General features: G+C 43.2%; 3 protein-coding genes across 8 annotated transcripts; 1 reads left to right on the top strand and 2 right to left on the bottom strand.

The window, feature by feature from the left end:
* Positions 1–1,483: 1,483 nt before the first annotated feature.
* Positions 1,484–6,205, bottom strand: selenbp1 (selenium binding protein 1). Its single transcript, XM_062464876.1, has 12 exons — positions 6,081–6,205; positions 5,366–5,419; positions 5,121–5,233; positions 4,677–4,862; positions 4,242–4,362; positions 3,913–4,095; positions 3,589–3,770; positions 3,409–3,487; positions 3,092–3,213; positions 2,693–2,785; positions 2,403–2,521; positions 1,484–2,263 (listed from the first exon to the last, which is right to left on the bottom strand). Exons 1-12 carry the CDS (start codon positions 6,082–6,084, stop codon positions 2,101–2,103), a joined length of 1,419 nt encoding a protein of 472 aa, XP_062320860.1. The 5' UTR covers positions 6,085–6,205; the 3' UTR covers positions 1,484–2,100.
* A 1,081-nt stretch (positions 6,206–7,286) lies between these two features.
* pogzb (pogo transposable element derived with ZNF domain b) lies at positions 7,287–17,811 on the bottom strand. Of its 5 annotated transcripts, none has more exons than XM_062464869.1 (19): positions 17,700–17,811; positions 16,974–17,089; positions 16,660–16,803; positions 16,312–16,526; positions 16,030–16,135; positions 15,517–15,819; positions 14,435–14,517; positions 13,824–14,077; positions 13,546–13,700; positions 13,358–13,458; positions 13,086–13,232; positions 12,824–12,958; positions 12,392–12,645; positions 12,151–12,291; positions 11,874–11,933; positions 11,663–11,775; positions 9,610–11,289; positions 9,432–9,468; positions 7,287–9,325 (listed from the first exon to the last, which is right to left on the bottom strand). In XM_062464869.1, the coding sequence occupies exons 2-19, from the start codon at positions 17,083–17,085 to the stop codon at positions 7,711–7,713; spliced, it is 5,655 nt and encodes a 1,884-aa protein (XP_062320853.1). In that variant the 5' UTR covers positions 17,086–17,089; positions 17,700–17,811; the 3' UTR covers positions 7,287–7,710. The 5 variants fall into 5 exon arrangements, with proteins under 5 accessions (XP_062320853.1, XP_062320852.1, XP_062320854.1 ...); XM_062464868.1 differs by having other exon boundaries at positions 16,974–17,092; positions 17,700–17,807; XM_062464870.1 differs by having other exon boundaries at positions 7,287–9,322; positions 16,974–17,092; positions 17,700–17,807.
* Positions 17,812–19,070: 1,259 nt separating this feature from the next.
* Positions 19,071–25,365, top strand: si:dkey-23o4.6 (retinol dehydrogenase 12). 2 transcript variants are annotated; one of them, XM_062464875.1, is made up of 7 exons: positions 19,071–19,367; positions 20,082–20,216; positions 20,916–21,107; positions 22,111–22,272; positions 22,608–22,752; positions 22,898–23,102; positions 23,409–25,365. In XM_062464875.1, the coding sequence occupies exons 1-7, from the start codon at positions 19,232–19,234 to the stop codon at positions 23,409–23,411; spliced, it is 978 nt and encodes a 325-aa protein (XP_062320859.1). In that variant the 5' UTR covers positions 19,071–19,231; the 3' UTR covers positions 23,412–25,365. The 2 variants fall into 2 exon arrangements, with proteins under 2 accessions (XP_062320859.1, XP_062320858.1); XM_062464874.1 differs by having other exon boundaries at positions 19,075–19,367; positions 22,608–22,727; positions 23,409–24,773.
* Positions 25,366–25,910: the final 545 nt, after the last annotated feature.

Raw genomic sequence — 25,910 nt, 5'->3', positions numbered from 1 at the left:
CAGTTGGGTGCCAGGTAGGGGCTTGTTAGGGGCTTGTTTGGTGAGATATATAAATGAGGTCAGATAGGATGAGACAATGTTGGGACTTTCTTAATTTAATTTATTTGGCACCCACTCTATTGTTCATTGGACCTATTGTTGTTTCCCTAATAAACAATTTTTGTAAAAAGGAATGAATAAACCCCTAACTATTTAGCAACTAATTCCTAGTACTGGTCTAGTCTGCCTCACACTGCACAGGCACATGCTCATAGCATTCCTTGTCCAGGTACACAGACTGTTTTACAGCTCAGCCCAATTTTCCATCCCCCATTTTTTTTTATGAGACCAGGACTAAGAAAGGCTGATTTAGACAAAGTTTCATCAAGTACCTACTGTTATGTCAAACACTGAAGGAAGGGACAGAGCGAGGTGTAAAGTGAAGTGAGAGAATTTAGAGGTGAGATCTCACTGAAGATCTAAAAGGAGAAGCACAAATGTATTCCAACGAAAGAACAACCAGACACATCAATCATTTCTGAATCCCAGTTCAGGGTTTTGTAATGGTTCATCAATTCAAAGCCAGTGCCACCACGTGTATCTTGTTGTCTACACATTAATCAGGATAAAAATGTGTAGCATTAAAGGTTCAAACAATAAATCCAGTTTCAAACAGACACTTTTCACCTTGAACTCTGCATTAAAAACTATTATGGGGCTGTCTGGTTTTGTGATATTTAACATTTATGGTCTTTTGAAGGCTAATAGGAGAGTTAAGCCTTGAGATCGATGTATTATTACAGAGTAAGACAACAGTTCCTTGACATGAAACTTCCCACTGGGAAGAGGCCCCGGGGAAGACCCAGGACACGCTGGAGGGACTATGTCTCTCGGCTGGCCTGGGAATGCCTCGGGGTCCCCCAGGAAGAGCTGGTGGAAGTGGCCAGGGAGAGGGAAGTCTGGGCCTCCCTGCTTAGGTTGCTGCCCCCGCGACCCGACCCCCGGACAAGCGGAAGATGATGGATGGATGGAACAAAGGATGCAACTTTGCCTTGATTGTGAAAATCCATGGCTGTGTATGTCTAGCTGTTGGGGGACAGTACTTTACTTTTTCTTAGTGTTAAGGATAATTCATTTTCTTCAGTTTGATATTGTAGCTCATATTCTCTCTAAAGTTGCATTACTATGCACTGGTGAGTTCTGTATCAGAACTTCTTACTTCACTTAAATGTGTTACATTTTTAAGTGGTTTTAAGATATGGGTGGATGACAACAGTATTCCCAATGCAATAACCTACAAACCATGTGGAATTCATTTGAAGTTGGCTATTGTTTTAAAATAACTTAAACATTAATCTTTTATCTCCATTTCTCTGCAATATTTTAAAGAACTGTCTACCGACTTATCCACCCCTCTGAGCAAACTGAGATGTTCAAATGAGTGAGCAACAAGCCAAGAGGTGGCCTAGAGCCTAGCAACAAATTTTTTGACATATTACAGAAATAATAGCTGCAACCATTTTATTAAACATCGCAAAATAACCAGTTTCCTTGGAATGACAATTAGACCACAGTGAAAATTTGCACTAATTGATTCTATAGAAAGTCAGCTGTAGTCAGATAATTCATTTCATTTTCATGAAACAGGTATTTGTGACCTGTCATACAACAACTGCAAAGGACACGTTTACATGTTACAAACTCAGAATTTCCTGGTGGAGAAATGTGCTACAACACGTATTATAAGGTTACTTGGAATGTATGCTTGAAGAAAGATATACGCACATCAGGGTTTTCCGCAGAAAATGTGTTAGTTAAAGTGGTAGGGTTTGCCGTCAGACCGGGGGAGTGGGGGGCAGTAGTTAAGGCGGCAGGCGTGTGTTGCTTAGCCTTAACTGAAAAGTGCTGCGGGAAACCCTGCACATGAAGCAGACCTAGAAAAGTGGCTGTACGAATCATGCCTGAAACAGACAGACAGACAGGCTACCCTACCCTACCCAGCTGGGAAGGTGCTATTAAGCTTCTCCTTTCACACGCTTTGTCCTTTTCAAGAGATTTGGTAAAAAGGGGCCACAGTAACAATCTATTCTCTGAGGGTGGTTAGGCCTACTGTTACTAACATTACAGCCAAATGTCAGAGGTGCAGTCTCCACCGGGGTATCGGAGCTCGTGGGCTAATACAGGACCTCCAGGTTCTTTCCCAAAGTCAACCAGGAAGTTTTTGTTAAGTTTGAGGCCACCGTTGGCTGTGTCTACATCCATCTGCATCATAACAGAGCCCTCCCTACAGAGAGGGAGAGAGAAAGAGACAGATGTTTTGTATTTAGATCAGCTTCGACCTAAATCTGAAATGTACGTAGAAAGTAAACAGTAGAATAACTGGGTTTTATATTAGGTGGTAAACACAATATAGAGGGTCTTACTTAATCATTTTGGGGTAGAACTGCTTGTCCCATGCGCTGTAGAGAGATGTGGTCACATACAGCCTCTTCCCATCCAGACTCAGCTGTAACATCTGGGGGCTCCCCTGCACCCTTTTCCCCTGATTTACACAAACGTGTACACACACACACACGTCAGAATTGCTACCCTGCTACCTATGGCATATAATATCCTGGAAACACATACAGTAAGTTACATATTTTACCACAGCTATTTATCAACTTTAGTGACACACACAAAAAAAACGTTTATATTATATAAAGATACAGACCTTGATGATGCGTGGAGGGGGCTGGCTCTGATCCTCTGGATCCTCCAGGACTTTGACTGGCCCGTCGTTCAAGATGCTGCCACCCAGAAAGACCTGGAAACAACATGAAACAACAAAGAGAAGATGCAAATTGTCTGACAATCATAACTTAACCAGTGTCTATAAATTTGCCTGGGGCAAATTTCATAATCACAACTACTTGCTTACAATCTTAAACTTATTGTACAGCATCACAGTCCAGTTTAACCAGTTTCACACCAATTCAACATTTTAACTCCAATAACTGTTTCATTATTAAGTCGTTATTTCGAACGTTTTTGTATAAAATGTATTTAGCATGGCATGTGGTATTCTATGTTCATAGTGAGGTATTCTAGTGTTTATAAAACAGAATGTCACCTGGCCAGTCATACGAGGGTTCTTCCTGTCTGTTATGTCATACTGTCTTATATCTCCATGCAGCCAATTACTGAAGTACATGAAGCGGTCATCAAGAGAGATCAGGATATCTGTAATCAGACCTGAAACAGATCAATCATAGACTTAGTCAAACAGCATTTTATAGGTTAACAAATCACACATCTACACTATCATCTCTGGTGCTGCTGATTAACTATATATCAAAGAGTTTTCAACCTGTGATAAACCAATGAACTCTAGCACAAAATTGCCTTCCTGCAACTAAATCTGGTATGCACGCATGTGCAGACACACACCTGGCATTTCAGGTAAGACCCATCCTTCCACTTTCTTCCTGGGAACCTTGATGACCTTCTCTGCATCCCAGTCCCCTTTCTTAATAGAGAAAACATAAATATAAAATGTATATCTAATCATTTAGTTCCGTGGTTCCCTTTAGAGTGATCTGACATGTGAACTGTGCTGTACTCACTCACCTCAGTCCTAAAGAAGTGGAAGACGGTACTTGATAGAGCACAGCCCACATAGCCCTCGGCAGCAGCAGGGTCATGCAGGAAACGGATCTCGAGGGGGACCAAGCCCTCCTCCCCCAGGTCCAGGGTCTGCAGCTTCTTATGGGTGGTCCAGTCCCACACGTGGATGGAAGAGCCATAGAGACCTACACAAACACATTTAGTAAGTCAATATTTGGTCACAGCTTTATTTGATTGTATTCCGTCTCTTATGTTCACACTGGTATTCTCATATTTCACATGGTTGGCCTACTTCCCAACTATAAACAGAGCCTTCAATTCATGCACCTTCTTTGACATGTTCCGGGTTGAAGCCGTTGGCGAGAGCTTTTGGAGCGCCCCATTCACTGCTCATCATGACATTGTGTCTAGGTTGGTACCAGAAGTCATAGCCAAAAGGTGCAGCCTCCCCAGGAAGTTCCCAGTTACCCACCACTTCAAACGTTTCACCGTCCAGCAAGGCAAATCCTCCTGGGAGCAACAGCACATACGCCTCATTAGGTAATCAGGGGGTTGGTTACTGCTGTCTAATTTGTATATGGATTGACCTCACTGATATAAAGTGGTTATGTTCTTCAATATAGTCAAAAGATCCCATCTCCTGATGGTTCTCCTACCCTTTCCATTGCCAGAGGGGTCTCCGATGCAGCTGATCATGATCTGGCCATTGGCCAGGCAATGTGTAGTGTGGGGGTTGGCCAAGTTACACTTCCAGAAAAGGTCTGTGGGCTCCACTATCTAGGGGAGCACATCAACAGTTTTAGATGAAATTACTTTTGATTGGGGAAATGTATTCTCGGAACTTAAAAAAGAAAGACAATATATATCTAAACTTTCTCAACACAGTATGTGTAGAATTCAAAGTGGATAAAAAAGGCTAAATTGTTGCCAAGAAGATTTGTAATTTTTGTTTTTATGCTTTTCGGTTGTGAGAAAATCCGAAAAAATGATACATGCAAGTGCGCATGCACTATGAATACCATTAGAATTCTAAAAAACAGACGTAAAAAGTACACGACAAACATAAACCCAAACACTGCCTGACTTGTTACCTTGTGCATTCGTGGAGCACGGGGGTTTGTTCCCACGTCCACAACATAGATCCGCGAAGAGATGAGAGCAGGCAGGATGAGGCGATTGCGCTTCTTAGAGGCGTCACTGAAACAGCTGCTGCAGGCATTCCAGCCAGAGTGGTGGAGCTCATCCTTCAGGTTGGGCATGGGCAGCCTGTGAATGACCTGCCAGGGGGCATCCACAAGGGGACTAAACACTTTATAGTTTCTGGTCAATTTCTCGTTTGTTTTTAGTTATATTTGCATACTTTTTCATGCAAAAAGTGACTAAAACTGTAATATATTTCAATTGTCACTAAAGATTTCTTCTACAGACTCAAAAAATGGAAAATGAATCATCAGTCACAACACAAACTGACACATCACAGGGCATTATGTCCAAAGGCTTGAAAAGTGTTGCATGTAAATCACAAACTTTAGTACCTGACAGTAGGTGGTGGACTTGGGATCCACATCTACCGTGGCCAGGTAATCTGGTTTCTCGATGTCTGTGTTACGATAGATGCAGGGCAAATACACAATCTTCTCCCGAGGCCCTATTTCAGGAGACCCATGATAACTAAACATTCTCAATATCTTAAAACTTTGTCAAATGTTTCAATATGCAATTAACTCAAGCCTTTAGTGGTCTCAGTAGTGCGACCTACAAGTGCAGGGTTTTCACTCACCCTTCATGGCATCCAGGGGGCTCTTGTAGCCAGGACCACAACATGGGCGCTTGGCTGTTAAGATAAACAGGAAAACAGTTGTTTTTCTCACTACAGTCGAAAGTTTGCATATAGATAAGCCCAGTTTCTCAGTTAGTCCCCACATTTTTGTGATATGTTGTATATTTTACAATATTTTAACATTCTCCCTAAAAATATGTTGCAATAACAATGTGTCTATCATTTAAACGATACATTGTTTGAATATTAAATACATGTTTGCCTTTCCATCAATTATTAAGCCTCAGTAAGTAGGATAGTGCATCTCTATAGTATTATATATAAATTATACTTCATATGATACTATAGCAGTGGCTTTTATGTTGTAATCTCGGCGTAAAAATATAGCAAACTTCTATAGCACATTTATGCCATCTGTCCACATATTTTTTACATTTGTTTAAACCATTTACAATTGTATTGCATTTAGAGTAACTTTCGCTGCACAGTTCAAAACCAAATGAACGAGTCTGAGAAGAAGTATTCGAAGTTTCTAAACCGTTCGCAGCTGGGGGAAGGATATGCAAAAGTAAATCTACGCATTCTACCATTAAGAACTAGCCTACATTTTCTTTGTATAACATCCAAACAACCACTAATGCATGCACAAATACATAATGGTTAAGTTATTACGTTAACAACAAAGTAGAAGTAATCAGGCATATAGCCTACTAACCCATCCCGCAGTCACTTCAACCAGGTTCAAAGTTCAGTCCGTAACTGATCTCAGTGTCATCCAGTGAGAAAATGGGAATGTTGTAGCTTTTGTAGAAGCTGTTTGAGTGGTAGGACGTTTATGAGGCGTGGTTCATGTAAAAATTAGGCCAAGGAGATATGGGCGTGTTTTGGCAACTTCAATTGTACATAATACTACAAGATTTGCTGTCGACTGCCTTTTCTGCAGCTGACATGATTTGATAGGGTCCGCGGTTGGTTCCCTCCACTTTCCCGAGATCAATATTTGACAGATAATCAAAACCGCACTATTGCATTAAACGACATCCTTCTTCTATTCTGGGCCAAAAGTTGTACCCACATTTATTCACCTAGGGTACACTAGGGGATAAATGTGGGTACACTAGGGTATACCCTAGTGAATAGGGTATTACTAATGTGTTGACAGTTGATCAACGCATATGGGAGCGCCTTGCCAATCCAATCAAAAGTAAAGAATTTCTGTTTTTTAAGCCAAGGGAAAAATAGTACAGAAAACACCAGTGACTTTTCTAACTTGACTGATTGGATGGGAAGCCTACAAAGGCGGCCAATTGAGATACTTGCTATGCACAGTTGTGATACGGCTGATAAAATTACGTTACTAGGTTAGAAGCCTACACACTGGGTAGAAGCCTACACACTAAATTTTTTAAAAAATCTTTTAAGATTTTCAAAATGTGAGACCACAAACATGAGGACAAAAAAATCATAGATTGTACCGTTTTGCATAGTGTGTGGTGTTTGTCCTCGGGGTTCCCCCCACACATCAGGATTTTTGATCGTAAATATTCAACATGTTGAATACTATTTACGATTCGCGATCGGGGCGGCTCCGACGTTCTTCCGGGCAAATTCGGTCACTGTTAACACACCTCACACCAAGGGAAAATCTGATAAAATAATCTGTAGATAATCGGGACAATACTGTTGGGACATTACCTAGGATTGTCGGAAGGGGGAAATCGGCCCAAAATCAGCCCGATTATCTTGTGCTGAGTACACAGCATTAGACACAACGTCGTCTGATGTTAAATTAAATGTGCATGTTTGAAAGGAAGATATGTCACATGGTGATCCAACAGCGAATTTCATTCAGACATAGGCCTATTGTTGCAGGCATCTCAATGAGGGAATTATGAAGAACATAAATCAACATGAAGACATGTCAACTGTATTATACTTTATTAAAAGTGTTTACAGCACCTACAAATATTAACAGCCAGGTTCAAGCAATATACTTTATTGCTTGAACTAATTTATCACACATCAACAGATTAAGTATGAGGGACATTTCCAACGTTTGACCCAAAATTACATTAAATAATCATACTGTAAGACTTGCATGGGGTCCATTGAGTTTTTTGGGGTGCCCAATGGCACATTGACCAATTACCTGGAGAAACAGATTCAGTTAGAAAAAAGTGTTGCAGAGTAGGAGAGCCGGAGAGGAAAACAATATGTTTTTATTATGGTGGACGCTGTTAGGGCTGTGTGGTAGCTACTTGACCTCACCAAATTGTTTTACTATAATGATCATCGCCCAGTTTTGTCCTCAACTGCAATATAAATGGTTATCGTCATACTTTTAACTAATCCTCATCCATCTCGTCCTCATCCTCATCTTCATCATCAGTTTTTTCGACATCTTCCTCATCCATGTCCTCCTCAACTTCAATTTTGTCCTTATCCGTTTCCACAAGGGGCTGTGGTAAGACATGATCCACCTTCCCACCTAAATCCCTTTCTTCACTGTGTGTATCCTCTTCATCCTCTTGCTCAAATGCAGCCAACTCTGGCCCCACCAAGACTCCTGTCAGAGAAGTCAACAGCATGGACTGGACATTTTCCAGGCTCTGAATGGTCTCATGGTCCTTCTGCTCAGTGAGCAGCCCAGTAATGAGGAAGGATTTCAAGACCAGTTCAGGCTGACCAGCTAAGCAGGATAGAGCCTCCACCAGCCAATTTGTCAGCAGCTGAACGACATCTTTGCATGAAGCCCCTGTCAGCCCATCCTCAGTTGCCAGCTGGGCCCAGCGGGCAATCAGGAAGCGTTGCAATATCGGTCGTATGCACATCTCTAAAGGCTGAATACGGCTGGTACAACCGGTAGGAACAACTGCCGGCAGTGTACAGCTGTCACTGAGGGTGCCCAGAAAGTGGTCAGACACGTGCTCGCGATGGCCATCGAGGATTAGCATGGCTTTATTGCTATGGCTCTTTTCTGGCATGTGCTGCTGCCACACCCGAGATAGCCATAGATCTAAGTCATCTTCCCTGGTCATGCACTCTTGCTTCGCTACCAGTATGACATGGTTAGATGGGACCAAGTCAGGCAGCGGCTCCTTTGTGAGGACCAAGGTGGGCAGCAAAGTGCCATCTGCCAGTGCAGCTAGGTAAATAGTGAACAGAGGATCCCCACTCCCAACCATACAGAGGGCTGCATGCTTCTCCACCTTGGTCTTGTCTGCAAGCCACTTGAAGTCCACAAAGACAGACAGCTCATCCATGGCTGCTACGGCGGTGTGGGGTATCTTGTGGACATGGATTATTTTCGAGGTGAACTTGGTGAAATCACTGATGTTGTTCTCCATGGAGCGTGGCAGGCTGAGGCTGACTGTAGGGGCCCTGCCTGGGGGACGCAGACCCAGTTTATGCTGCAGCATGAAGCCCACAGCCCAGTCGTAGGAGATACGAAAGGGTCTGCTGAAGCCGCCCTGTTTGTGGATCTCTGAGGCCTTGTGGAAGAGGTTCCTCTCATTGACAGGCTGTTGCAGCTCACGCTGGGATAAGACCCATTCCACAAGACTCTCTGCTGCCTTACCTCTGTCTTGTTCCTTGCTATCGTGCATTAGTTGCCTCCTTTTGTCTGCCAGCCATTTTTGTATGAGCTGGGGTTGGGTGGAGAAATCTGCTGAGGCGTGGCTTATTCCACTACATAGGGCAAATAGAGCTATCCTCAGCTGGCGTGCTGAGAGCACTTCTGCATTGTCTTTAACCACCGGCAGCTCTGTTTGAGTTTCATCAGGAGGCTCTGCTGGCATGGGCAGCAATAATGGAGGTTTAGATTCTCTTTGATGACTTGTCTCCTCGCCAATGACCTCAAACTGACTATCATCATCAGTATCTGAGTCCATCTCCTCAACTGGGGCCATTCCCAGGTCTATGTCATCCTCCTGGTCTGAAGTGACCCACTGATTGCTTCTGCTATGATTAAAAAAAAGTATAAGAAATCAGAGTCACTACAGAGGACACCCAATTTTGGACTAAACCAATATAATTTGATTTGTGAAAATGTGTCTTAACACAATACCTTGTTTCATCTTCAACAAATCCAACCTTTGTGTTTCCTGTAGTAAAAAGAGGTGAGATTGATGATTGAGCTATCACACACACAATACACTAATAAAATAGAAGCAGAAAAAAATGAGTGATGATAAAATGATTCATAACCATATTTGAATGATCCATTTTCAAATGGAGTGACCAACCTTGAGTATTTGGTGGGTAGCCATGGTATTCCCAGAAGCAGGATGTCCTCTTGCAAAGGTTGATTTTGCAAATGATGCATCCATACACGCTCTCGTGGCGGAGGTTCTTCAGATGGCAGGTCCGGCACCTTCTGGTCCTAGGGGTGAGTCTGACCATCCTGTGTCTGACAGTTTTCCTTCCGTCTCCATCTAATTGAAGTGTTGATGCTTCTGTTTTCACCTGAACCCTCAATCTCTTTTTCTTCTGGACTGTATCCACTTTAAACTCAGCAGAGACCCATGTGCGTTTCCGGACGCTCTTCAATAATTGGTTTCCTAGGCGCTTGCGAAAGGCGACCTGTGTGAAAAGTCCATCCTGCACCCACAGTGGTGGGTTGTCTTTACGGCTCTCCCGCAGCGTGATGAATGCATTGACGATGCTCAAATTAACCAGGAAGCAAAAAAGACTTTTCCAGTACTTGTTGTGCTGCAGGCCTCCGAGTGGGTTGCAGGCTAACAGCTGCTTGCAGATATCCACACCCCTCATGTTCTCCTGGAGGAGTCTGAAGGCCAGAGGCCGGTTGATGGGGCTCAGTTCACCTACTTTGGTCTGGGACTTTCTCCACACCGTGTCCGGCTCCCCGGGCTTAGCATTTGTGGACAGGCAGCCCATCTCCTTGGTGTCCATCCAGCGGGTGGCCAACAGGGGGCCATACTGCCTCTGCAGGAAGTCCCCAGGCTTCTCCAGTCTGCCCTGCTCCCAGATCTCTTTGGGAATGATGGGACTTTGAGTGGGGAAGGAGCTTGAAGAATATATGCCCTGGTCTAGAAGCTTCTGCATGAGTGGCACAGAAGTCAATGAACTGGCCAGGAAGAGTTGGTGGTGTTTTTCATGAAGGCCGTCCACCAGTGGGGAGACGACACTGAACCCCAAATCAATATTTTTCTCCTTCTTCAACTGAATGAGAAACCTGTGGCAGTAGCCTGACTTGGAGTCGCAGAGCAGCCACACCTGTGGTGGAGCCTTGGAGTCCCCCCCTTTGGTGGAGCCGGTTTTGTCCTCATGACTGGGCAGCAGAGCACGGTCTATGGACAGGCACTGGTTGGGCTGGTAGGCGTTCCACATGGCAGGGCCCAAAATGTTATGCATGGGCTGGAAAATATGGAGCTTATCACTGCTGGTATTGCCACTATGCTCCTCACTCAGGAGACTTCCCATACAGATGTTAGTAGATATCTGCTGAAAGCGATTGAATGTCATGGCTCGGAAAAAGGTGTCACATTTTGCATTGTGCTTCCAGGACCAATAATGTGGTAGTTCAGCAAGGTTCTCGAGGCCCATAAGGATACTTAGACCAATGAAGACTTTGATATCATGGGGGGTGACAGGGATCCAGTTAAGGTCATGCCAGCCAAGGAACTGGCAAGTCTTGACGTGTGCATTGGTCTCGTAGGCAATGAGTTCAATGAGATCCTTGGGGAAAAGCAAGTTGAAGTAGTCTATGGCGTCACTGTTCTTAGATAAGGAATGTTGAGGGCCAGAGTTCACAGTGAAGTTAAGGGTCTTGGTAATGGCACCGTCAACGCCAGGAGGGAGAGGTTTTGTCCAGTGTTCTATTAAAGCCCAAGCAGGCTTCTGCAAGTCTTCATTCTTTTCTAGTTCCTTGTCTTGGCAGAATCCAATGTCAAACTCCACATATTCTAAGGAAGGGAGGTAGAAAATCACAAAGCCAGCTGTTAGTCTGCTGCTTCAGACTGCCAAGATTTTACAACCTCGATTTCATAAGGTCAGAAGCCTCTGCACTATTCTCAAACAGCAAAAGTATAACACAACTGTTTAATATAAACAAGGTTTCAATAAGGATTTATTCCCCATTATACAAATTGTCCTCACTTGATTCAAGACTGTTCCTGTTTATTTACCTTACTAAACCAACCAGCTAAATGTCTAAGAGATGCCATCATCACTGCTGTGAGAAGCTTTTTGGTTGTGATTTTAAGTTGAAATTGTTCAAACAGAAAAACACACACACAAAACAATACAAACTGTCGATTATTTAGAGTGCACACTTACTCTTTCGTTCACATGTGCTTTTCTTGTGGTCTGGGTTTTGGACCAGGTGCTTGGCCATGAGGTCACCAGTAGGGGAGGAAAAGTCACACCCACAACACTGTAGCTTAAAATAACTGAGAAAGGGAAAAAGAAAGCAAGTAATTTAGCAGAGAGATTTTACACATACCTGTGCAAAGAGAGAGACATTAAAACTGAGCATGACCAATCTTACCAGGGGGGTGGCTTCTTATGCAGAGGAAAGGACTTGGCGTTTGTTTGAGGTACATGGTTGCTGCAAGCAAGATAAATTACAATTATTTTACTTTTCAAAGTACTTGACGTACACAATTTATGCAGTCAAAACTCATGCCTGTCAGAGATTAAAGTGAAACTGAATCACTTCCCACAAATGTTTTATACCTATAAATTATTATCATAACTTCATATGTGCATAATTGTATGCAGTAAGAGTTGTAGAATTAACTTTTGATGGAAACTTCTACACTCACTCAATCATGTGGTCAGCATAGGAGCGGGAGCAGCAAGTCTTGTAGGTGCACAGCAAACACCGCACGGAGGTAGGGTAGTGGTCGGGGAAACTGGCCACACCTGTTCCACACTCCATACACCTCTGGTCCAGGAGCATGCCACTGGAAAAGCAGAACGGTCAACTAACCTCATACAGACAGAGCATACACACAAACACCTTAAGTAGTTGTATACAAAAGTCCCAACAGCAAAAGAAAGAACCTTTTGTCCTGGAACTTAGTCAGCATATCCAGCATTTTGCTGACTGATTTTATTTTGTGTGGGTTGCCTTTGCCCTGCTGAGATTCTATGGACAATGGCAATTTTTTGGGTGACTTCAACTTCAGAAGTTTCAAGGCGCTGTAGTGATGGGCAGGTTCTTGCATGGGAAAAGGGGGGAACTCAGGATCAATAGGCATGAGTGGGTTCCTCCTGGCAACTTGGATCTCGTTTGCAGGCCGCGCCCTGATGATCACCTTATGGGGCACATGAATAGTAAGATGATTCAATTGATGTGTAAGCGGCACAACGTAGAGAGTAATGTAGTGAGTAATGTTTTTTTATATATTCAAAGAAATGGGACCAATAAAAAAATGCATAAAAAGGTAATGACTGATTCCAAGAAATTATATTTCTGTCCACAACATCACTCACTTTAGTCCCTGATGGCAAGCCTTCCAACTCTTTGGGCTTGCAAACAGTGCGGTGGTGCTGCGTCTTGTGCTCTATCAGGTCCTGTAAGAGGATGAACTGGAGGCGACATTTGTTGCAGTGGAAAGCTTTGTGATTCTATAGAAAAGAATATAAGAAGCAACAAAAAAGATGGTTTTAGGGTCCATTCACAACCAATTCAATGAAAGAATCCTCAAGATTCTTGCAATATCAGAATTTTTATATACACATTTTTGTTATTTACCTGGTGGCGCAAAAAGTGTTGTTGGTAGGACGTCTCGTTCCTGAAAGCTTTCAGGCAGTAGACACAGAGCAAGTAGACTGTCTTACGGTGATTCAACAGGAAGTGATTATACACATGTGAGAAGAAGGATGAGCTGTATTCGCACACCTGTCAACACGAGGAGAATGAGAGGAGAGCAGATTGTGGAAGTTATTTTTTTGTTGTTGGACAAAACCCCAAATGGTCTGACTGATTTTGGTGATCAGGGTACAAGGAGGTCAAAGTTTACCCACCTGACAGACGTATGGCATCTCGCCTGGTTTGTGGGTGGCCTTCATGTGGTTCAGGAACACATGCTCACTCTCAAACACCCACTCACAAATCTTACATATGCCTGGTAGGACAGAGACATTCATTTATTTCAATACAAAAATAAGCATATTTCTGCACAAAAAAAAAAGAGTGTGCAGTTAATACTTACAGGGATATTCAATGGGACTGTGGACTTTGTCTAAGTGGCATTTCCACTGTTTGGTTGAGCAGAACTGCCGGAAGCAATACTGGCAGGACTTGAGTGCATTCGACAGACTCCTTTGCGACCCCTGATTTGAGTGGCACCACATGTGGCTCATCATGCTGTGAAGGACAAAGACAAAACAGATTAAGAGCCACAAATCCAACAACACACACACAGAACAGTATCTTAGCATGAGCAGTGTGGAACTCAAATATAATACAATAATACTGTAGTACTCTCACCTAACGTTATCAATTAGTGTCATGGAGCAGACTTGGCAATTCATGGGGGTTTTCCTGGTGTTGAGACCCGGCTCATGATAACCCCTCTTGGTACCATAGTAAAAGCACTCCACATTCATGACCAACTTCGAGGGACTCAAAGTGTTGACAGGAGCCAGGGAAGCGTTTGCAGAAACCACCCTGCTAGGACACCCCAGAGTGTTGACCGTGGTGCTACTGGCGTTAGTGGTGTTTACGATGTCTGGACAGCAGAACTAGGAGGGGGGAGGTCACATACAGTAGCACCTTTAACGTAACTGAATTAATAACCATCTGATCAACCAGATTAGTGGTGGTGGCTCATGAGAAGACACAAGATAGTCCGATATATTGAAATGCCAATGACCAAACACCAACATCTCTCTGCATTTTACTAAATGTTGCAGTGTAAATAGGGTATAAAAAAAAGAATTGCCTAGGTGTACATAGGTTTAACAGTAATTATATGATTGTGTAACATCATACATATGTAATTAAAACAATTCCACACAATTTCAACCTTTTGTGTGTGTGTGTGTGTGGGTGGGGTGTTGCATAAATGTCAATCATTGAGGTGCATCAAGAGTCCTTACACACATGTGTCCTTGTAGGGCTGCTTGCATTTTGAAATGGCTTCCACATCTAGGACACTTCAGCTGCTGAGAGGATTTAGAAACTGTAAAAACAACAATAGCATGTTAGCTGACGACAGAACTGCATTTAAGTCTAGTTAAATGCTTAGTTTATGTTTTTTTCATGTTATGTCAAAGGCCTTCTGTAAAGGCCATCATTGACTTCAAATTAAGTATGTGTACGCATGATGGCTGCCATTGTGCTCCAAGTGTACGCATATGCAAGGCGCAATACAAGCAGAGATCATGTGGCAGTATACCAAAGATCCTCTGACGTTCAGCAAAATGGAAATAAAGAAACAGCAAACAAGTAGTAGTACACAATAGCAGAGAATTTTGGAGAAACTGGCACCACTGCCGCTGTTTCTATCATCTTCTTAAGACATTAACAACACCTCCTCCTCCGTCACCATGTTTATCAGAAGTATTTGGAATGTATGTCCGGACAGGTAGAAAATGTTGTTGCTGACCTGCCTTCTAGTAGACATAACATCCATTTAGACAGAGTACGCTGTGGACATTGTAAGCAATGCAGCTTGCGTTGTGTTTGCGTACTGTGACAAGGGGGCCTTGTCGGCCATAGGCCTGGCAGCCAGTTACCGACGCAAAGCCTCAGCCCAGCCCTTTACTCCTGGGCTGGGGAAGAGAGCCTCAATGAGGCACACCTGATGCTCATCTACCCCACTCCTGGTGAGTACAAAAGGGGACAAAAAGGGGTGATATGTTGGTTTATGTGGACATGTGTTCTGCTACACAGACTTGCCGTAAGGAGAGAAGAACCCTAAAGATTGAGCCAGGAGGGCCAGAGGCTTAGAGACATGGCAACTGAAGAGACACGCCGACACAGCTTTTTCAGTTTCCTTAATACTGTATTTGTTTTACACCAAAAGGTGCTATTAAACACCCTATGGCTTACCTTCTCTCTTGTGAGTCTGTCTCAGTGCTTCACAGTACGTACACATACAAAATGGAAGTATATTAAGGCCTTGGCTTTTGCCCACCTAGTCACAACCCTAAAGTTTAAGCATTTCTATTAAACTTACCCGACTGTGTCTGTGAGTTCAGGTGTAGGGTAGTGGTGGCAGCAGTTGACAGGGTGTCCGTTGTATTGGTAGTTGCAAAGGTAACCTTTCTGGCATTGCCAGCTTGGCTCGTATGGATGGTGAGGGTGGCAGGTAGCTTGATGGTAGGTATATTGATGGCCATAGTGGTTCTTGGTTGCACAGGAGCAGTGGGGGGTCTGAATTGGTGGATCTGAATCTGGGGTCTCACCTGGGCAGGCTGGGCCCTAGGGATTACCTGGGGCACCCCTACCACAGGTCGAAGCACATGGGCACCAGGTGACCCTGGGGTGGAAATAGTCAGCACACAAGAAATGTATAGAATAGTTTATGTATAGAAAATATTTTGCACTCACATTCGTATCTTTAACCTTACAGAGGATATAAAACCCAAGCAATACATCTGTCTACTTGTAAAACGTTTTACACAGTACTGTGAAAATGCACTTCATGAAATTGTAATAATAAGCTTATATGTTTACAACACTGAATTACCAGCAAGCAGGGTAATAGGCTGAAAAGGCTGATTTGGCATGTTCAACACAAAGCCCATTGGGTTGATCGTGTTCTGTGCAGGCCGCACATTCTGGACTGGGAATCCCTGTGGGAGAATAAAGATCAACATTATGAAAGGATCTTTCAAGTTTCCTCAAACCAATAAGAACTAAATCGACCGACGGCATTTTATCTATGGTCACTGAAAAGCTGTATTTTATTTGAATCACTTGCTGACTGGAACTTAATTGAATGAGGGACAGCTGAGGAGGATGGTCTTACCTGTGAAGTCAAAAAGATGGGCTGGTTGATGGATGAGTGGGTGCCAGGCTTGCCTGTGGGCAGCAGTATGGTACCCAGTCCTGATGAGGTTTGTGTCAGGAACAGCTGCTGTCCCTGGGCGATGCCCGTTGGCACCAGAGAGGCAACAGCCGGCATGGGGGCAGATGCCACTAGGGGAGCAGAGGGGTTGGGTCGCACTGATGCTGTCATAGAAGCTGAAAGCCAGAGCAGGAGACGAAAAAGATAAGGAAACAGTCACATTTTCCAAAAGCTACGCAACTACTTATTCTGTCTGACTGGTTCAATACTATTTTCTCTGCCATTAGAATGGTACAACACTTTACTCACGCGTTGTAGTGGAGAGCAGTGTTTTGATGGTCCCCACAGACAAGCGGTCTGCACTGAGGACAGTTTGCTGTGCTGCTGTTGGAGTAGCAGAGGAAACAATGGGACGTGAAGTCTCAGGAGAAGGTGTGAGGGCAGCATTGTTTGCTACAAGAGATACACACACTACATTTTCAAGTTGAACAGTTAAAATGCAGGGAAGAGAGACATATCCACAGAGGCTACAACTGCACTACACATCCAGTTGCACTGTGGCAAGTGCCTGCTCAGAATGGGTGTGGCAACGTCTTCATTGAAATGGTTGAGCATTGACTCACCGTTATCGTTACACTCCGTTATATTCATGTCATCTTCCTCCACATCGTCGTCAACCAGTTGCCATGGCTCCAATTCCTCTTCCTCACACTCCATAAATAAGTCAGTGTCCATGTTGCTGCTTGAAAATGTAAGTCAATATATTGTTTGGCTATTGCAAGAAGAAATTAAAAACACACATTGCCTACGATATCATGCAAGCAATAAAGTACTATAGGGCAATTCATTTATTTAGCATATTGTTCAGTTACTCAGTTAATAAGACATCGTTCCTAAAAACTGCTAGATTGTAACGTGCAACATCCAACATCTCTTTTTCTTTATTGCAAGAAACTGTCTGAAAGTAAACCAAATCTTTGAAATAGGCTACTCGCCAAACTTCCCATTACAACAAGACAATTTCAAAAGGGGCGGGGAGAAAGTAGTTCATTGCATATATGGCTTGAGGTAAGACTCAATTATAAAATCGCTCAAATAAAACTGCTGTTATATGAATTATAAATGCACATGTCCGTGTCCGCATTGCAGAATAGTAATAATTCCACTGTTTCGGAAAACGAGGTTATTGTTCCACGAACGCGCAGTGATACAAAAGAAAATCGCATGTTGTGTGTCCCTGCAAGGAGACATGTGATAACATTTGTCTTTGATACACATATTTAAAAGCAGCAATTTCGTGTCAAATTTTAACAAATTAAGACGATGGACTGTTTACATTATATACATACCCGTTTGGACAGTCCAATCGGACAACTAAAGAACACGCAGAAATTCTAGGCGCGATTTGCAGAACCCATTTGCAAAATGACTGAGAAAGGGGGCAGGAATAGGCTTTTTCAGTAGATCACATTGGTTGACACAACATGTGTTGTCATTTCCGCTTTGTGAAGGCTATTCTGATTGGTTTTAAACGCAAAAGACGATAGTCAAAGGCGGTGCGAAGTTTCAGGAAACATGGCAGTCTTTAGGCTACTGAACAATTCTGATGTTTATGAAAAATATATGACTCATTTGGCTCTTACCCCATAGAGGTTCATGCATTAGAAATAATTTGAACAAATTAAATATTAATATTGAGCTAGAGCTACTTAGGTTGTAATCAGAATCAGAATGGGTTTTATTCGCCATGAAAGTTTGCACAGACAAGGACAGACATACATGTAGCAACTTAATAATGATATTACAATTTGAACACGATTTTACATGAATAGCAATTAATTAAGGATAAACCTTGATGCCCATGTTAAATCTAGCTTGAACAGATTGAATAGGCTACACGCGAAACACCGTCTGTGGACTGTGAGTAGGCTAATACAGTTGGCTACGTAGGCCTGTACTGAACTGTTCTATTTTCTTTGTCATTGTCCCTAATGCCTCTACTGGCATAAAATAGAAGCACACGTTCGGATACCAGCAAATGATTATGAATAGGCTATGCATTCTTGGTTTGTGTTACTACCGTATGAATGCTTGTTAAAGCATTGAGAGTAGGCTATGGTAGCTAGCCTACATTGATTTCTTTATTTTCGCTAAGAGTTTTGTGCTATCCCCTTATCGTAGTGTTTCCCATGGTAGGCTATGTCAAAAGCTGGATCCAATACTTTTATAAAACATAGGCATACAAGTTAATCATGTGTAGGCCTGCATACCGTGGGTTTATGCTATTTGCCCACTTTCAATCAGTCGTCTGGTTGAAAACGAATCGATCTGATTCCAACTCCCACAGGGCATTTTACAGGTGAATTTTCTAATGTAATTGCTTCTCAACATTGATTTCACCTTGTTTGCCAGCATTTTAATTAGTTTTCTTTAAATGCATTTGGCAGCACATAGTTGCATTGCTTTAGTTAGTAGGCAAAAAAAAGATAGATAATGCATCCCCCCTCTACATTTAGAATATTATGAAATCTTACAATAATGTGTGTAGCCTATGTTCTGTTTTACTCAGTCCAGCATTTGCATTTATCCCTAACGGATCGGATACGGATATCCCGAGTGATTAATGTAGTGCCTGTATAGCCTACTCATTTGAAATGATGGTAGGCCTATGTTTCGATTGATTCGCTATAGTCCAGCTAACATAGCAGTTCTGCAAGCATCAGTGCGCCTGTAGACGCGTATTGTCCAGGACACATAACACACTATCGGGGGTAATCGCTTCGTAATCTGAAGACAGGCGCTAAAGCTTCTGTTTAAGTTCTTTGACCTGTTCATAGCCTCGATTCGACCGAAACGTTGCCGACAAACACCGATTCGCTCGATGAGGAGGGATCCCCAAGGAGGGTATTCGGTCCACCCGTGGTCTGGTGGGTCCGGTCCTACGGAGAATATGTGGGATGAAGTTGATTTGTCTACACCAGCGAAGTATGGCGCTGTCATTGCTGTGACAGTGATCTGTAAGTCATGGCCTATGGCTCTCGCTTCTGTTGTGGTGTCTGATGATTTAAGTATCAACAAAAGTAGCTTATTACTAATAGAATGTGGACCAACGACGACTGAAACAATCACACGTAAAAAATGTATCGCAAAAAATGTTAAATAAAGTACAAAAATGGTAAAAAAAAATCAGGTCAGGTTTTTCCGGAGCATTGTTATTCTCTGTATTTGACCGTGTTTGCTTGTTTGGGCTTTAATGTGTTTTTCCTGCTTTTTACGATAATATAAAAAAGGTTGCTGTTATTTTTCTATACAAAATATATGATTTATATTATATATTTAGCCTATTATATTACAAGGGGTCTTGAAAGTTATTTGCAATACATACAGGTACTTACACACACGTACACCACTACTGTGCACACAACAACCAAAAGCAATATTTTATCTAACATTTCCTTAAGTTAAATTCAACCCAACATATTCAACATTCACATCGTGCTAAAGGCAAATTTAGACAATGCAAGCCAAAGATCACTGGACCCAGACCTAAATGTGCCCATGCACATGAATATAGTACACTAAACCACTCAGACATTTTAGTCTACCTATATTGCATAGAAACATCACACCATCCTCTGACCAATCATTCACTGTAACTACAATGACACTGATACTGTGAAAGAAAATCAATCGTTTTACAACCTCATTGTTTGTGGACCCTCTGCCCCAAGGCTTTATTCTATTGAGAAAATGGATAGCTGGTGGTGTGTGTCGATGTTCAGTCCGACTGGAGGGCAAGACAGTGCTCATCACTGGTGCCAACACTGGGATCGGAAAGGAGACGTCCCGTGACATGGCACATCGAGGTACAGTACAGGTTGGGCTTAGCATGGGGCCGTCAGACAAACTCTCTATAAGAGGTGTGTGTGTGGATCTGAGTGTGGGTGTGCATTTGTTTTCATTGTTTGATTATATCTGTGTGTGTTCATGTGACCATGTAGATCCCTACATTGTATAAGATTATGGTATTATGGGTTATCCTAACCAGGCAATAAATCCATACCTAGAACAATCCAAACACAACCATCCATTCGTTATGAATTATTTAAGCTATTATCTCCCAAGAGAGAACAGCATGGAACTGGCTTTGGAATCATTTTATCATCAGAGATCGCCATAAAGCACTCTCTGAGATAAACCTCAATGGACAAACCATTTCTCCATGACTAGATTATCAGATTATGTGTGTCCTGTGCCATATTTCTATCAGATTATGGTGTGTTGGTTTTTGCGGGGGATGTGGGGCACCTTTTGCAGGACCTGGATTTGATTGGGTGGTGTCCCTTAATGTCTTCTCAGTATGTCAGGGGTGTGTGTGGAAAATAAGTTGCATTATTTAAGTAAAGTTGAATGGATGTTTTCTGTTAGATTACTGTGTGTTTAGAAGGGTGGGAGAGAATGAGTTAATGTTAGTATTAGAGTGTATGCAGTCGTATGTGTGCATATGTGAGTGTTTGAAAACACTATCAAACACCTATTGCTGTTGTGGTCCATTTTGGATGCAGGGGCAAGGGTGGTCATGGCATGCCGTGACTTGACGCGGGCTGAGAAAGCAGCAGAAGAAATCCGCCATTCCACGGGAAATGGCAACGTTGTGGTCCGCCACCTAGACCTGGCCTCGCTGTACTCCGTCAGGGAGTTCACCAAGGAGTTCCTCGCCAGTGAGGAGCGTCTGGACATACTAATAAACAACGCAGGTGGGTTTCAAGAAAACATCAGGTGTGCCTAATCTTCAAGCAGGGGACCGATGAGATTTTTGGTTCATTTGGATACTGGTTTGTAATTGAAAGTCACACTCATGAGCCCATCTTAAAGGAGGATGTTGCTCAGTCATCATTGTACTAGATTAGATATAACTTTAGGTTAACAAGTATACACAGTGATAATACAAGTGTACACAGTAAATTCACAGTATTGCCTACAATAAAACAAAGTTCTGGTGTGCATTGACCTAATAGTGAGGTCAGAACTAAGTGTAAGTGTACCTGCAGCACTGGCTCAAGGACCTGAGTGTCCAGTACACAGACCATTGTGCAGTCTGATGGCAACTGGCAGGAAGGACCTCCTGAAGTGAGTACAGTTGAGTACTGTAACAGAATGAGTTCGTTCTTGAAGGTGCTCCTGTCATCAACCAGGCCTCTGTACTCCTCTTCATGATCTTCCTTTACACATCCAACAATTGAGTCGTCCGCTTCTGCAGATGGCATGTTTAACAGTTGTATGTGAAGTCCGATGTGTAGAGTGAACAGGGCCCCCTGTGGGACCCTTGTGTTGCTGTGTGAATATTGATGGGGCGGAAGGAGTGGGGGAGGTGGGGCATGATAATGGTCGGAGAGGGAGAAGGGGGAAAGCGTCTTTAGGGTTGCAGACGCCCTTGAGTGAGGGTGTGGAATAAGGGATGGGGAGGGTGTGGTTGCGTGTGGATGTGAATCAAACCTGTTAAAAATATGGTTCAGCTCGTTGACCCTGTCTAGACCCTCCTCCGCTGGTCGTTTGGTTTCTTTGTGCCGTACAGGTTTACATCATGGAATGTACGAGGACTTTAAAGGTTTCTGATGAAGAAATTGCCTTTATAAATTATTATGTACGGTGTATGATGTTTTAGATGAATGTCAGGCAGATTGAACAGATTAGCTACTGTATTTGCAGTGAGAATTATGTAGATCATGGTGAGTTTATCTTGTAACTGCTGTTCATCAGGTGTGATGATGTGCCCTAAGTGGATAACAGAGGATGGCTTTGAGACACAACTGGCTGTCAATCACTTGGGGCACTTCCTGCTGACCAATCTCCTTCTGGACAAGCTCAAAAGCTCCGCCCCCAGCCGGGTGGTGAATGTGTCCAGCATTGCACACCGAGGGGGTAACTTGATTAACTTTATTTTTAAAACATTCACAAGGACAGTATTTTACAGTATTTATTTGTTCTTGTTCTAGTCCAATGTAAACTATTGGTTACATCTGATTATTTATTTGTTCATTGAACACAGGGACATAGGTTTGTTTTCAAATGTGGGAGAAAAATAAATAACTTTTAAATAGCTGAGGATAGGGCCGTTAAACACATTTTCCGGTAAAAAAAAAAGGTGCTGTTTTCAAAAAGTCACTTTGCCCCTGATTGGACAAAATTATAATATTTAAATTAATTTATAAATTGATCTACTGAAAAAGATGACATGAAGTCTCTGTTTGCTCCAGGAAAGCTCCAGTTTGATGATCTGTTCTTCAACAAGAGGCCATACAACTCTCTGGTCAGCTACAGACAGAGCAAACTCGCCAATGTGCTGTTCTCCAGAGAGTTGTCCCGTAGGATGAAAGGTAAACACAAAGACGTCACACACTGGTTAGTGGATATCACTATAACTGGTTTCACCTCCTTTAATTTCACCTCTGTAACCCTCAATGTCACCACCCTCCTCCCTCACGTCACCTCTGTAACATGTCACCCGCCCCCACATCCATATCTCCGTATCGCTCTCCCTTGGCAGGGACAGGGGTGACATCCTACAGTCTGCACCCGGGGGTGATCAAGACGGAGCTGGGCCGTCACGTGGAGAGCTGGTTCCCCATGCTGAGGGCCATCCTGTCGGCTCCCTCGATGCTCCTGATGAAGACCCCCTCCCAGGGGGCCCAGACCTCCATCTACTGTGCTGTCACCCCTGGACTGGAGCCCCAGTCTGGCTGCTACTTCAGGTAACCTACTGCCTAGGGAGTCAGGTGGCTGAGCGGTTAGGGAATCGGGCTAGTAATCTGAAGGTTGCCAGTTCGATTCCCGGCAGTGCCAAATGAAGTTGTGTCCTTGGGCAAGGCACTTCACCCTACTTGCCTCGGGGGGTATGTCCCTGTACTTACTGTAAGTCGCTCTGGATAAGAGCGTCTGCTAAATGTAAAAAAAAATGTACTGCCACATGACCTGCTGTGTTCACAATTTGCCCAGTTGTGTTTATTTGTCCAGTTGTGCTCACTTCACATTTAATTCATGTGGTGTGTGTGTTTTAGTGATTGCGCTGTGAAACAGACAGCCCCTGAAGGAAGAGATGATGTAGTGGCCATGAGACTCTGGGAGGATAGCGCCCGCCTGGTGGGATATACTGAGAAAAACTGAACTTTGACCCAAGGAACTCAGGGTACCGCAAAAACTCTAGCCGACACGCCAGGACTGGAACCTGAATCTCAATCCTCTCACCCACTACTTTAATCCCACATTACTGTAAACTATGGCTGAATTTACATATAAACGAAGACTCTGTGACACTTGCCTCTATATTGCTACAGGGGAGACATTTTCCATTCTGTTACATTGTAGGTTATGATTCAGATAAGGGATAGTATATAAATGTTATTGTAAATACAGGATTAATGCTGCCTTGACATAGGTAATTTTTAGAGATCTTTGTGGGTATCAGGTTGTTAGATGCCATAAAAAAAACCTTTTGACATTGTTGGTAGAATTTGATATGGAAATAAATGATTTGTTTACTAATTGATCATTTAAATTACATTATGTTGATGGCCATTAAAATGTCTGTTTTGGTGTTCTGTGTTCTTAATTAATTTAATGGAGTTGACCCCAGGTTATGGTAGAACATCAGTTCCAGGGACTGTAATACTGTGTATTTGTCATGTTTTTACCACCAGAGGGCAGAAAAGTCTGCCAATAAAACAAATATTTTCCATCAAGATTTCTACCAGAAAATAAGGTCCTGGAGTTAAGATTTAATGTTACTAGAATATCCAAAACAGACAGAAATGTTTTCACTCAGACAGAAAATTATACAAAGTAGTAGACATTTTTATACTTGACGGCCTATTAACCACTTTCAAACAAAGTATGCGATTTAATTTCTTTGAACTATTAGTTCAAATTAACACATCAACACATCAATTTCAACTGGTTTTAGTTGAAATGGTCATGAAGACTAAATGTGAGAATTAATGAACAACAAGCAACAGAGAGGCAGTAGTGCTGTTACTGTTGTGCTGCTTCATGCTGAAGAGAGGAAAGTCCATGAACTGTGAACCCAAGCCCTAATCTTGTTAAACAATCAGGCTCTTTCACCTTCAGAGGCTTCCAGGTCCTGTGGCCACCCTAACTGAGGAGCTTGACCTGTCACGATTGGTTAACCAGCAACAGCTGACAGAGGTCAAAGCTCACGTCAAAGATGAGTGGTCGTCGTGGGGCAGTGGGGGGTTTACTCTGCAGAAACCTTTGTCAAAATATTTTTCAGAGATACTGGCCACTTGTATGAGGATGCCCGAAAGCGAGACAAACAGATCAACCTTCTCTACTATTTAAAACCAAATCTTAAGTATGGAAAGCTACAAGCCAATAGGCTGTGGCTCAGTTTAAGTCCAGGAAAGTCTATTACATCGGCTTTTCGGGTGAACAGGGTGTTTGTTCTGCTTAGAGAAACAGTTCTAAAGTACATTAAATTGCACAGGCTCGGGGCAAAATGTAATTTCCCCATGACTGCCTGACTGGAAAAACACTCAAACAATCAACAGTAAATCTATATGCAATTCGCTGAGCTCCACTCAAAACATACTGTATCACCTCATTATCCAGGCTGATGCTTGAGACAATAGAAAAGCTCTTATGTTATATATCCGCTGTTGGGCATTTAGATGCTGACCTCAATGCCTCTTTGCTCAACCCTAAACGTATGATATTCTCATTCAGGACCCTGGACAGTAGCCCACATAATGGCCTCAGATCAATGACTGAGTGCCATGTGCGGAGCCCCTCAGAGTAGCTGTATGCAAGTTCTCTCTGTTTGCATCTCTCCCCCTCTCTCTCCCTCCCTCAGCCCCAGAAGGCCTATGTGTTCTGGGCTAATGCAGTCTGGTGGTGTGGGAACATTGATCAGGCTGGGGGGCATTAGTGAAGGTAATGAGGATGGCACCAGCTAGCCACTTACCTCTTACTTTTATAACCTCCTGTCTGGCTTCTGCACTCACCCCAACTCACCCATGTCTCCCTCATGTCTCCCTCATGTCACCCTCATGTATCCCCCATGTCTCCCTCATGTCTCCCTCATGTCACCCTCATGTATCCCCCATGTATCCCCCATGTCTCCCTCATGTCTCCCTCATGTCACCCTCATGTATCCCCCATGTCTCCCTCATGTCTCCCTCATGTCACCCTCATGTATCCCCCATGTCTCCATCATGTCTCCCCCATGCCTCCCTCAAGTGTCCCCCATGTCTCACCCATGTCTCCCTCATGTATCCCTCATGTCTCCCTCATGTCTCCCTCATGTCACCCTCATGTATCCCCCATGTCTCCATCATGTCTCCCCCATGCCTCCCTCAAGTGTCCCTCATGTCTCCCCCATGTCTCCCTCATGTCTACCCTATGTCTCCCTCATGTCTCCTATGTCTCCCTCATGTCTCCCCCATGCCACCCTCATGTCTCCCCCATGTCTCCCTCATGTCTCCCTCATGTCTCCCCCATGTCTCCCTCATGTCTCCCTCATGTCTCCCTCATGTCTCCCCCATGTC

This window comes from Osmerus eperlanus, chromosome 7, assembly GCF_963692335.1.
Source record: "Osmerus eperlanus chromosome 7, fOsmEpe2.1, whole genome shotgun sequence".
Taxonomy (NCBI): Eukaryota; Metazoa; Chordata; class Actinopteri; order Osmeriformes; family Osmeridae; genus Osmerus; species Osmerus eperlanus.
This window is presented reverse-complemented; position numbering and strand designations above follow the sequence as displayed.